Source organism: Lepidochelys kempii, chromosome 6 (genome assembly GCF_965140285.1).
Source record: "Lepidochelys kempii isolate rLepKem1 chromosome 6, rLepKem1.hap1, whole genome shotgun sequence".
NCBI classification, from domain to species: domain Eukaryota; kingdom Metazoa; phylum Chordata; order Testudines; family Cheloniidae; genus Lepidochelys; species Lepidochelys kempii.
The window spans coordinates 76,852,194-76,865,054 of record NC_136385.1 but is presented as its reverse complement, the minus strand read 5'-3'; the positions used below and the strand labels follow the sequence as shown (position 1 = coordinate 76,865,054).

Below are 12,861 nucleotides of genomic sequence, written 5' to 3'. Positions count from 1 at the left end.
TGTCTATGTATACTCTAATCAAGAGCAAAATAGACTGTATAGAGCCTGGCTTCTGATGTGAGAGTTAAACCTACATCCTTATGGCCCAGAATCAAGAAGGACGTCTACACACACCGTTTGCTAATTGTAGTCCATAGACCACTGGTTGTCTGCAGAGATGTTGCTGGTTGCCCATAGGGAGATAACAGATCACTTATTGCTGGTTCCTACTTGCAAAGAAAAGGCTGAACAACCATAGAAGTAACCAAAAATGAGGCAGAGCCATCCTAGGTGCTCTAACGGCTACCACTATGTAACAGTAGGAGAGGAAACAGGAACTGCATTCAGGGACTGCAGCAATCAGTAGGATTGGAGCCGTCAGCCTACAGCAAGAACTACCATCAGGAGAGGAGCCAGGGCTTCCAAAATGACTAGTGTAAGAGGAACATTCAGGGGACCAGGCATGAAGAGAACTAGGCAGCATGTGCAAGTGAGTGGAGGGTAATGGGTGGGGCCAGCCCTAGACATTTTCCCTGCCAGACTGGAAAATGTTTTTGGTGTGTTGGAGCAAAACAAAACAAAACAAACAAAAAACAGAATAAAGAAAGAGACATCCTTCACAGGCAGTCAATCAGTGGAGAGGGGAAAAAACCCAAATGAAAAATGGCCAAGTCCGACACTGGTACTGCTTCCTTGCTTGCCCCTAAAACTGGTCTTGATAATGCAACCAAAATGGCAGAGGAGCATGCACACGAGATCAAGCAAAGAGAATGGAAGAAGGGAATGAAACAAAGAGGAAAATTAAGTAGCGTCATTAACTTTTCTCAAACGGAACATCAAGCCCTGCATAGCAAATAAATAGAGGAAATGATTTAAAATATTTTGCTTTAAATTATAAATATATTTGAAGTGTACACGTACACACACACACAATACTAAAGGCCATTCGTTTTCAGTTTTTATTTTGTTTAAAATTTCCTGGGAACATGTCAGTGTTTGTTACAAATTTTTTAAAATAGCTGAAAAATCAGTGGAAAAATTAACTTTATAGTTTTCTGGGTAAATATTGGGGTTAATATTAGGATATGGAAGGACAGAAAAAAGCAACAAATAGAGAAAAGTAAGAGTATTAAAAGTAAAAGCAGTTTAATGCTGTGGTTTATTTAGTGAACTGTACATTAACAATATGTACATATATGCACACACAGGAGTGTGTGTGTATGTATATCTTCCACTACATTGCCTTATTTTAATAGACAGCCTCACAATTACACTTAGACTAAATTATGATTAACATAAACACATCTATCTAATCTAATGTGTTGGATTTTTTGTAACAATCAATATTTCTATGTATCTGGGTAGACCAAAATTTGTGTGAAAATCAGTAAGAACCAAATAATAGCATTTCTAAAACCTGGGAATTCTTCAGTAAAAACAAAAAGGGCCTTAATATTACTGTTGGTATGGACTGTTAAACATTTGTGTGATGTGAAGCATGCTCATTCTTTTATGCCTTACATTTTCACCAAAGTTACATCTTCTTTCAATACTTTGTTTTTGAACTTTTATTTTAAATATGCACAAACATGTTAGGATGAAGGAATGCAAGTTGTCCTTTGTAAAAACAGCAACATGTAGATGGTGCACAGTGGTTTGACAATTCACTTATAAACAAAACAGAAAATCCATCTATTATACACTAACATAATAACAATTCTTGTTTTCATATATTCACGTTTTGTTGGCAGTTTCTATTTAACAGAATGTAAATCACTGTTTTTTTAAAACACAGAAACATGAACACACTCAATAAAGAGAATGTTATTATGAAAAAAATGTGTACCTTTTTGGCTTTTGTTTTCTTTTCATAAGACTCTGATAAGCGTTTTCTTTTTTCCTGAACTGCATCTTTGGAAAATAAATATTCAAATTCACTAGTATCAACTATGTCAGGTTCTTCTAATGAGTCCCATAAAGTTGGTACAGATATTTTGCTGAAAACAAATAAATAAAATTAAAATTTCACAACAAATATTTACAAAAATATATTTTCCGTGTTAGATTTTAAAACCAGAGCAGCAGCTGAGTACAGCCAAAGGACAAATAACTTTCCCTCTTTTCTCTACTAGACTGGGTAAAGTGTCAAAAGAAATTACAGAAGGCAGCACTAAAAAGTACTACAACACTTAAGTACTTATTTAAATTATTCAAGCCTACTGGTGATCAAAAATTACTATTTATTATTTGTACTGCACTAGAATGTTGGGTCACCAATCAAAGATCAGGATAATACCTTGTGAAAACAGGCTTTCAAGAGAATTCTCATTTCAGTTAGGGTATGTTTACTGCAGCTGGGAGGGTGCTTGACAGCTTGGATAGACAGATGTGTGCTAACTCTATTTAACTTACCATCATAAAAATAAAAGTGTAGCGGGGGGTAGCATAGGCAGTAGCTCAGGCTAGACACCTGAGTACAAACCTTCCTGGTCTCCCTGGTTACATACTTGGGCAATTAGCCCAAGCCACTCCCTATGGTACCCCCAGCTACACTGCTATTTTTAGCACACTAGGTCAAGCAGAGCAAGCATGTGTCTGTCTACCTATGCTGGGAAGCATGTTCCCAGATGCTGTGTAGACATACCCTTATATGAATGGAAATATTGCAACGGCAGCCTTGTGTTATTCTGGTTCATCGGCTTAGAACAAGGGAATGCACTATGCAAATGAAAAGTAATAAAAATAGTTGGCCAAACTTTTCTGAACCTCAAGGAAAAAGGTTTGGATTGAGTTTTGTGTTATTTATCTTATCAGTGAGATTCAGTTCACTTCAGATGAAATGAAAATGGCTACGTGCTTTCTATTCACTATTACTACTAGTTTGAGGAACTGGAATGGGTGTCTATTAGCATTCTGAACCGCTTAATACACAGTAAATTTTAAAGAGGGAAGATAGTTTTGCTATCCTGCATCCTCCAAGAATGATTTGGTGCGTGCAGAACTCACCCTCATTAGTGTTTAAACATAGGGATGTGTGAGTACAACTCTCCTGGCTTTATCCAAAGTTTGGGAAATCAAATACATAGTGCAACAAATGGAGCACTTCAGTACTGAATTGCTTTAGTTCTGAAACTGCAATACTTAGGGAAGGAAGTAAGTGGGATAATATTATCCTCAGACTATTCTTAACTTCTATTGATAAGCTTGAAATTCTGAGTCCATTTCTTCCAGCAGGTGTCACTAACAGGCAATGGTATTATTAACTGTCATGAAATGGGTAGAATTGCAGTGGGGAAAAAGCTGTGTAAATACGTACATGGCTGCTGTCACCAAATGATTACTCTGATTAGGTGCAATATGTAACAGAATTTAATATGTATCCGTGCATGAAGGAAGGGGGAGGAATAAGCTAAAAGAATGCAAATTATTATTTTCTATCCATTTGGGATTCATTTACCCTGCCATTGAGTTTCCAGTGGGATTGCCAGTACTTTTGTGATTGGATATCTTTCTAAAAGATACAGTGTAGCTCAAACAGAAGTTATGAGCTTGATTCAGAAATCACTGGATGAGGTTCTATGGCCTGTGCATGGAGAAGGTCAGACTAGATGATCACAAAGGCACTAACATCTATTTCTCATTTAACATCTGTAGTCTGGTGGCACCTTAAAGACTAAAGATCATTCATGTGATTTTAAAATTAATAAAACCAAAATATTTTAAACGTAAATATATTTTTGTCTAAATGTGTACTTCAGAAATAAACCTTTTATTTTAAGGTATAAATCAAAGATTAGAGAGTATCCTGTCTGTGTAATTGCACTGATATCCCTACATGCCTGCTCCAAAATCATGCCTGCACTGATATGCACACATGCCTGCATAGATTTTTAAGGCCAGAAGGAACTACAGTGATCATCTAATTTCACCTCCTGCATAACACAACCATGTAATTTCACCTTAATTGCTGCAACTTCGGGTTGTGCTAGAAATACTTTGTTCCGAATCAGAAGGGAATCCTCCTTTTAGCTAAGTCACTTAGAGTTCTTTGCTACTGTAATTAACCACAAGAAATGTCAGAGAACATAGCAGAACTCGAGAGAAATCTTCAGAAAATGAACTCTGAAAAGCAGAATTTTCAGTGTCTCTCTGTCTTTTCACCAAGCAGTGCTGTAAGCAGAGCTGGTCAGGAAAATGCCAATTCATCAAACCTAATTTTTTTCATGGAAACATGTCAGGTTTGATGAACTTTTGACAAACAACCACCTGGCAGGCTGCTGGCAACCCCAGACTTCCAGGATCTGAGAGGCCAGTCTCACCAGGCAGATTGCCTTGGAGTTGTAGCCCTATGTGGACTGCCCCAGGGCTTCTAAACTCCCAGGCCAGTTGGCAGCCCAGAGAGCCTTCAAACAATTATGCATATACTTAACTGTACTCCCTTGGACTCCCACAGAACCATTCACAGAAGTTAAACATAAATAACTAGTTGCAGGATTGGGACCATAGAGGACAAAATACTCCCTGCCCTAAAGATCCTGCAATCTAAAATGACAAGACAGGCAACCAATAATACACAAACTCTTTGAAGCAATATTGGATACACAGCCTCAGCTTTTTATTTTACCCTGTGCCTATTTGCTATATTTGTCAATGTTGCCTATGAACTACTACTTTTAAACTTTTAAAAATTTTAGTTATATTTTTCCATTTTAAAACCCATTGCTTATTATCTATTGTTGTGCTTTTTAAAGCTTGGGCTATCTTCTGATTTTTTAGAAAACTTTTTTTCTTTCATATTCCTTTTTTGTTTTTTGGGCTCTATCTTTAACTCTTCTTGTCTTTTTTTAAAAAAAACAAACCTTAAATACTGTACATGCTCATCCTCATGATACATAAATTATACCTATAAATCCAAATAAAATAACTTTTTACCTGCTGTCTTTGATTTGTATCCTAGTCCAGTACAAAGGCTTCATGGGACAGTTAGGTTCAATGGCAGGTTTTCGAGGACCTTGGTTTGAAGACTGAGTGCTATTGAAAAAGAACCCAGGTGGTGGCGGTGGAAGAGGAGGCCCATTTCCCGGTAGAGGTGGCCCACAGCCAGGCAGGGGTGGTGGACCAGGAGGCCCAAAACCTGGGGGGGGTGGTGGTGGTGGTGGCGGTGGCGGTGGCGGTGGTGGCGGAAGATTTCCACAACCTGAAGGAAATGGCTGTGGCCCAGATCCAAACTGGGATGTCAATGGAGTGGATGCCAAACCTGTTAACAAGGGAGGTGGTGGAGGAACTAAAGCTGGTAGTGAAGGTTCAGGAAGAGGAGGTGGTGGGGGTGGTGTTAGAGATACTAACACTGGTTTCTGTTCACAAGATAAGAGACTTTCTGAAGTCTGTGCACAGTGACATGGTTCCTTATTCTCACTTGGGGCAGAAATACTGTGATTTAAAGTAGAAATATTAAGCTTTTTAGGTACCATTTGGCTATTCTTCACACGTATATTTTCCTCTTTACTAGGCTTTATGAAGGTTTCTCTGTCAGTTTGTATATATACATTTCTGTACGTCTTTGGTGGATTATCATCTTCAGTGGATACACAGACGTCCTTTGTTTTCTCATTTCTTCTATTTAATTTGTTTTCCAGTTCATTCTTGAGATTTGCAATGGTTTCCTCAAGCTTTGTGTTTGATACAGCATGCTCTCCACGAATATGAAAGATCTGGAGTTCAAACTGAGACTGTGGAAAAACAACAAAAAACACCATGTAAAAACTGTGTATAATTAGGTATTAGATAAGGATGTGACACACTTTATGCAGATATACTGCATACTAAAAGGGAGAAGAATTTTACAGGTCTCTGAGTTCCAAAATTCTTTCGTTCATCTATGAAAATTCCTAGATTTAATTAAATTTAGGAAATGTAAAGGATTTTTCTTCTGTGAAGCACATTTAATGAATAATTACTCAGAATATGTCAAAAATACAGTTTGCTAATTAAGGTCTAGATTGTAACTTGCCTTAATGCAAACATGCGAGACCGCCTCTCGCAGCCCTAAGCAGCATCAGTGCTTTCAGACTCTTGTATCCAGAACCAGGTTCAGGCAGGAGCACAGTATTTGAACACCAGATGCTCCTTCCTGGGAACAAATAGGTGGGGAAAGGAAAGCACCAGTGCTCCACCTTCCCTATGTGCTATCTCGCAGAGCTGGCGGGGTATATAGAGGGAAGAAACCTGCAACCTTTCAAGGGCTGAAGTAAATTACCTCCTTTCACCTTCCCTCCACCAGAGCAAGGGAGGATACGTGGATCCAAGTAATTCAGTCTAACTGTAAATGATTTACCTGCTGCATTAAGAAAAAAATCCTTTGCCTATCCAAAACTTTAGATTCCTTTCTGCATTTCATTCTTTTTAATGGGTGGTTTTGAATTGGCCTTTTTTTTTTATTTTTCACTTTCATCCATTTGTATTGACTATACATTGTCATTAACATCTATTTCAGCTGGTTTTCTTTTTATGTTCACTAGTATTAATTTTTTGTTCATTGTTTGCTTGTTTGTTGGTTTTATTCTTTGCTGGTTTTATGATAAAATCAGTACTGTACTTTTGGACATTATTCAACAATTTTTTAATATTAAAGAATTAAAATTATTCAATTTATACTATTTACAATGTTTCATTAGAAATATCTGGTTAAAATGGTTTCATATTTCACGTCACATGCATTGTATTTAGTGCTAACTCTCACAGATACACAATATATGCTTAATATACTGAGAAATTAGAGAACAATTTGAACATTATACAACCTCTCAAAAAACTCCCCTTTCCTAAACTCTTTACAGGAAAATTAAAATTCCTTCTCTCTTAAAAAGCAATACTAGAGTATTAAAAGTACTCCCCACGAACAATTGCTCTCTCACAAACATAAAACCCCCACCTTCATGAGTACAATTTTTATTTAAAGATTTAAAATGCCATATTTTTTCAAAAGGCAATTTAAAACCTACAGCTAGTAAAATCAACCTTTGGACCAAAGAGGGTATTAAAGAGATTTTGTTGTGATAAGTACAAATGACAGGCATTTTTAAAAAATCTAAACAATGAAGAAAAACTAGAATTTCATATTACAAAACTTTGTTTTTTATGCTATGAAATTAAATAGATGTAGAGTGCTGCAAACACTCTAAGGCAGTCACCTGTATTATAGTAATGAATGTGATAAAAAATACAAAATGTGTGACCATTCAAACATCTCTGCGAAGTAATCGGATAATGATGAGCTTAACAAAAAACGACACCATCAAAACCACTTCAGCTCCCTGTCACTAGTGAAAGGCTCAGACAAATAAAAAAGGAACATTATTGATCGACAGAGGAGACACTTAAATTGGCTACGTATCAAGTGCTGTCAAAAGTGAAAGAAAGGACAGGTTTTCAGTAAATGCTCCTTTTCTCTATAAAAATGTATAAAGCCAGGGAAAGTGAACTAAGAACTTAACACTGCAAACACTAGCAAACTTTGCTTTTTACTGTAAGTAATCCAATTTTGTCAGTTTTTAGAACTACACTAAGTAGTATAAATATTTGTAAGATCAGGCCCTTGGATAAAAATGTCTCTAAAGTTTCACATCCTATGATACTGTACACTTTTTGGTCCTCTCAAATATAGTCATCAGCACACTGAAAGACATTTAAAAACAACAGGTTTCAGAGTAACAGCCGTGTTAGTCTGTATACATAAAAAGAAAAGGAGTACTTGTGGCACCTTAGAGACTAACCAATTTATTTGAGCATAAGCTTTCGTGAGCTTTATTTGAGCATAAGCTTTCGTGAGCTTCATCGGTGCATCCGATGAAGTGAGCTGTAGATCACGAAGGCTTATGCTCAAATTAATTGGTTAGTCTCTAAGGTGCCACAAGTACTCCTTTTCTTTTTAAAAACAACAGACCACTTCAAGCTCTGTTTTCCCCCTACTGTACAGCTTCTCTACCAAAGCTTATTGTGATTTATTTTAGTTACCAGTTCAAATGAACACTCCCCCCCACAAACTCAAGGACACTGATCTGTAAATGATGTAATATCTTTGAACAATGCTGTGGATTTATCTCTAAAGAATTCAGCAATTTTATGTTTTATCATAGTATTTTTCCCTACTGTTTTAACATAAAAACCTTCCCAACAGAACAAAATGGGAGAATAAAACTATTTGCTTTTCAAAGTGAAAGCTTTTCCTACTGTACAACTGGAGCAGTGTCCTTAAAAAACAAACAAACAAAACTTCTAAGACAAGCAGAGTAAATTGTCAAAACTACTTGATGGATTTAATTAGGTACCAAACCAATTGTGATAGCAGTGTGTGTGTGTGTGTAAGAGAGAGAGACTCAAAGAAAACTCTCTCTTAGGTGGTAATTTTATGCTTTGTCTTTTGCTTTTTTATTAGTTTATATGTTTTTTTAAAAATAACTTTCCACTGTAAGAAACAGATTTTTTTTTTCAGCTGAGTATGATTTGTTGTATTTTTGTCTGGATTTTTAAGGTCAAACTGTAAGGAACAGAATTTTCAAAACTTCATTTTTTGCTAAATATTTTACTATAGAGATATCTTACACTGAGATTAAACATTTATTATCAGGCTAAATCACACAGGACAAAAGAAAATTAGCTCCAACAATATTACATACTGGAAATCTGACCTGCAGAGGATCTAGTCAATAGGGAACTAAGAAAAAGAGTGTCCTTTTATAACAATGAGGAGTCCAGTGCATCTGAAGAAGTGGGTTTTTTACCCACAAAAGCTTATGCCCAAATAAATCTGTTAGTCTTTAAGGTGCCACTGGACTCCTTGTTGTTTTTGTGAATACAGACTATCACGGCTACCCCCGATACTTTAGAATGATGAACTGCATTTCAAGAGAGTAATAAACAACATTATCCAAAAAAGAAGTTTTCCTTGGTATTTACCTATGTCCATACTACCAACATCCCAGAAAAATACTGTTAACTGTTAACTGAAAAACTGTTAAAAAACATCATTACAAACAATTTTCTTTTGGATAACTTCATATACAATACTATGTTACCATTTTCAGCAAAGCAAATTTAAAAAGTGGTTTTCAAATCCATTTGACAGAGGAAGCATATGACTGTCTAGGTGACTTCTACACCTGCTTCAGATGCCAGCTAAACATGAAATAAAAGATGAAAATCCTAATTTGAAATATTCTGCAAACCAAATAGGTGTGAAAATTTAGTGACATCAAATACTGGATATTTAAGTCCATGTTATTGTTAATAACATTATATTTACAGTCAATTTTTAATGTGAAGAAAATAGTATTCTCTCTTTTACCTATAACAAGTGATAAAATATTACACTTTGACACATCCCTAATTCTATAGCTTTATAAACAAAATACAAAATGAAATTATGAACATTATTTTCAAATTGCCATAATTTATTAGGGGCTGCAAACATTTGCTTTACAAGGATTTACTTAGCCAGATATCTGTATAACATATAGAGTATTTCCCAACAAGCGTCCCAAATATATTGTTGTGGAGAATGAAGGAAATAGCTATTTTTAAAATAAATATCAGGTGAACCTCAGTTTGCCTGTGTGATGTTATCCTACCTAGCTTCACAGAGTTAAATTAAAAAAAAAAAAAAAGCTGAAAGAAGGAATTAACAGGAAACAAATTAATGACAGAAATAAGGATACCAAAGGCCCTTAAAGGAACAACATTGCTAGCACCAGCAGGAGAGTGAATTTGTGTGGGGGGGTGGAGGGTGAGAAAACCTGGATTTGTGCTGGAAATGGCCCACCTGTTGATCACTTTAGATAAGCTATTACCAGCAGGACAGTGGGGTGGGAGGAGGTATTGTTTCATGATTTCTGTGTGTATATAAAGTCTGCTGCAGTTTCCACGGTAAACATCTGATGAAGTGAGCTGTAGCTCACGAAAGCTCATGCTCAAATAAATTGGTTAGTCTCTAAGGTGCCACAAGTACTCCTTTTCTTTTTGCGAATACAGACTAACACGGCTGTTCCTCTGAAACATTGCTAACAAGGTTTCTTTTCCCAAGCCAAACCTAGGATCATATACTAAAAACTTAAAGATGCTGGGGCTAAGCAGAAGGGAAGCATCATGCTGACAGACAAACACACTGAGAGAATCACAGAGAGCACACTGCAGAAGGCAGTCTGTCATTCCCAGCCAGAAAGGGCATGTACTGGGCTGAGGGAAGGTTACAAAAGCTGCAGAGGAAAGATTAAGGTGCAGGTAAGACTCATGCATTTAATCCTTCTGCTGTTTCCCCCCTTTGCTCTGTATGCTATGTTCCTGTGGGTGAAGGAATAAATAATACTTTGTTTTGAAAAAGTGTTTTTCGTGTTACTAATCAGCCTCCCAGAGTAAAAGGGCTTAAAGGTGTCAAACTCTGTTGGGCCTATTGTGTTAATACAGTTGGGAAACAGTGGGGGCTGTCGTGCAGAGATCCAGTCCCAAAGTAACTGGACCATGGAGTCTCTCCCAAAATGACAGGTGCAAGAAGACAGGCTTGTCACCAGAGGGGTGCACTCGAGAGGGACAAAAAACAGGTGCAAAACACAGCTCGCCCTGTAAGAATGACAAGTGTACATTAACATATACGTGAAGTCTAATTGGCCACACATTTGATCTAACATGGCTGGATTTAGTTCATATAAAGTTAATAGTGAAAAGCCTAAACTTGATACTTAAAGTGGTATTTAAAGCAACAACACAGGAAAAGAATTTGTGAGAAGAAGCCAAGAACAGTACGATCTCATGACAAAGAAGTAAAAAAACCTCTAGAACTATCTTCTCATTTTGACCTCTCTGGTATCTCCAATGATGGCCTGAAAAGTGTAGGCTGTTGGCATCACTGCCCATTATGTATAAAAACTTTCTGACAAAATCTATATGACTGCCTTCAAGAGTGACTCTACACACTGGAACCAGAGCAGAGTGAAGTATTTTTTCTTGCTTTGTCCACAGTAAACATGTGCTTAAAAAAAAGTGGAAAAACTGATGTTGATACGAACCTTGTTTGTGCCAAACACTGTGGAAAAACTGTTTATTAGTAATTCGGTTTTATGAAAATTCTCTTGCAGAGCCAGGGACAGTGAGATTATCTGGATTATCTGCCACAGAGTTTGGACCAGACTGGAGACTAATCAGATGTCTGTGCCTGATTTCTCCCACTCCCCAGCCCCCATTTTTCTAAGTCTTACATTCCTATGTCAATTCTTGAAGTCCTACATTACATTTTTTTAATCTGCTTGTCCTTGTGTGTTCCCTCTCCTCCATCTTTGGATCTCTCCTTATGCAATGAGTAATCCTCGTTGATGAATTTAGGGTCTATTGCTTGCTCTGAATAGGCCAGATAAACAAGCTTTCAGATGAAATTACAAGGGCTAAATACAGTCGATGCCACATACCATACTGCAAGTCATTCTAACTTCTCTAAATTCAAATTGCAAATGCATTTCTTGTTACCAAAATTCTACCTGGCTCATTAATGTGCTATAAAAACCACTAAGATATTTAAACATACAATTATGTAAAACTAATAAAAAGGAAGAAGCTAGTAAAATATTTAAATATGAACAAAAATCCAAATAAATTCTAAAGATATTTATTGTGATAGGCAAAGAACAGAGAAGTGAGACAGGATTTGAGGTCTTTGGGAAGTTTTGTTTATAGGCACCCACCTGCAGCCAGGTCCCCCATCCCCCGCCCAGAGCCTCCCACCCACTGGCAGCCCTGCTGATCAAGTTCTTCCCCTCCCTCCCAGTGCCTCTCACCCACCATGGATCAGCCTTTTTGGGGGAAGGAGTGGACTGGGGGTAGGGCCTGGGCGGAGCAGGGATAGGAAGAGGCAAGGTGAGGTGGAGGCTTTGGGGAAGGGGTGGACTGGGGGGCAGGGTGTGGAGCAGAGCGGGCATTGAGCACCCTGGGGGCAAGGAGGTTTTGTTTTGCACTGTTGTGGCTGTAGGAGTTAAACATGGTCTCACAAACATGGGGCTGAACTATGCCTCCTTGATCTATGTGTAGAGAACCCTCTCTGTGCAGATCTCCTCAGGTAGTTTATACCTCTAGCGCTTTACTGTGGATTAGGGCATTGGTGCTGTATGGTGCTGTCAGCTTTCCTATATGAGTACAGTACACCAGCATCCCAACATACAATGGCTCCAATTTAGTGACTATGAATGTAAATTTATTCTGTCCTAAATGCTGTAACAAGAAGTCACTTTTTTCAGGCCTCTCAGATTTGAGAACGTGAAATGGAGCAAGTAGCTGTACATCATATTTTAAACAATTGATCAACTGATGATTTTGTTTTGTCCTAACTAAAAACAAAAACACCAACTAATACCATTATTGGGGTGTTAGGGTATTGTTAGTGTGAAAGTAACACCCTTACCATTTAAAAGCCTGTCATCAGGCAGAAACCTAGCTCTGTTTGGACAGCTACAGTTCTCTTCTCTTTCTGAAAAATCTTTCCACAGATGACATTCAATGATATTTAGTGGAACTGAGCCTGCAGGGCAAGAGAAATTTTACAGAGCCAAGACTATAGTAGAAACATGTCCATATAACTCACTTCAGAAGCATAGTTTATATAAACCAAGCAACATTTCTGCTTAAGAACACTGAGCTTGGAGTGTATGAACTACAGCTTTAGGAAAGTGCTTCAAAAAGTTATAGTCCAATGCATTCCCCTATTTTTAAATTACATATTTTGTCTTGCTCACAGATGTAGAAATGGATTTCAAACAATGGATTGGGTGTTGCATTGAAAGGACTGGATAAATGCCACCAACACAGATGATAGCTTCACCGGATAAAAAAAAATATGCAGAATTC

General features: G+C 37.3%; 1 protein-coding gene across 2 annotated transcripts in view; it reads right to left on the bottom strand.

Annotated features, from left to right (window-relative positions):
- Positions 1 to 12,861, bottom strand: part of LOC140913108 (formin) — a 246,752-nt gene that overhangs the window by 161,039 nt on the left and 72,852 nt on the right. For both annotated transcript variants that reach the window (XM_073348842.1, XM_073348843.1), the window contains 2 exons: positions 4,912 to 5,708; positions 1,826 to 1,976 (listed from right to left, as the gene is read on the bottom strand). In XM_073348842.1, the coding sequence (XP_073204943.1) occupies positions 1,826 to 1,976; positions 4,912 to 5,708 (948 nt within the window). The remainder of the gene's footprint in view (positions 1 to 1,825; positions 1,977 to 4,911; positions 5,709 to 12,861) is intronic.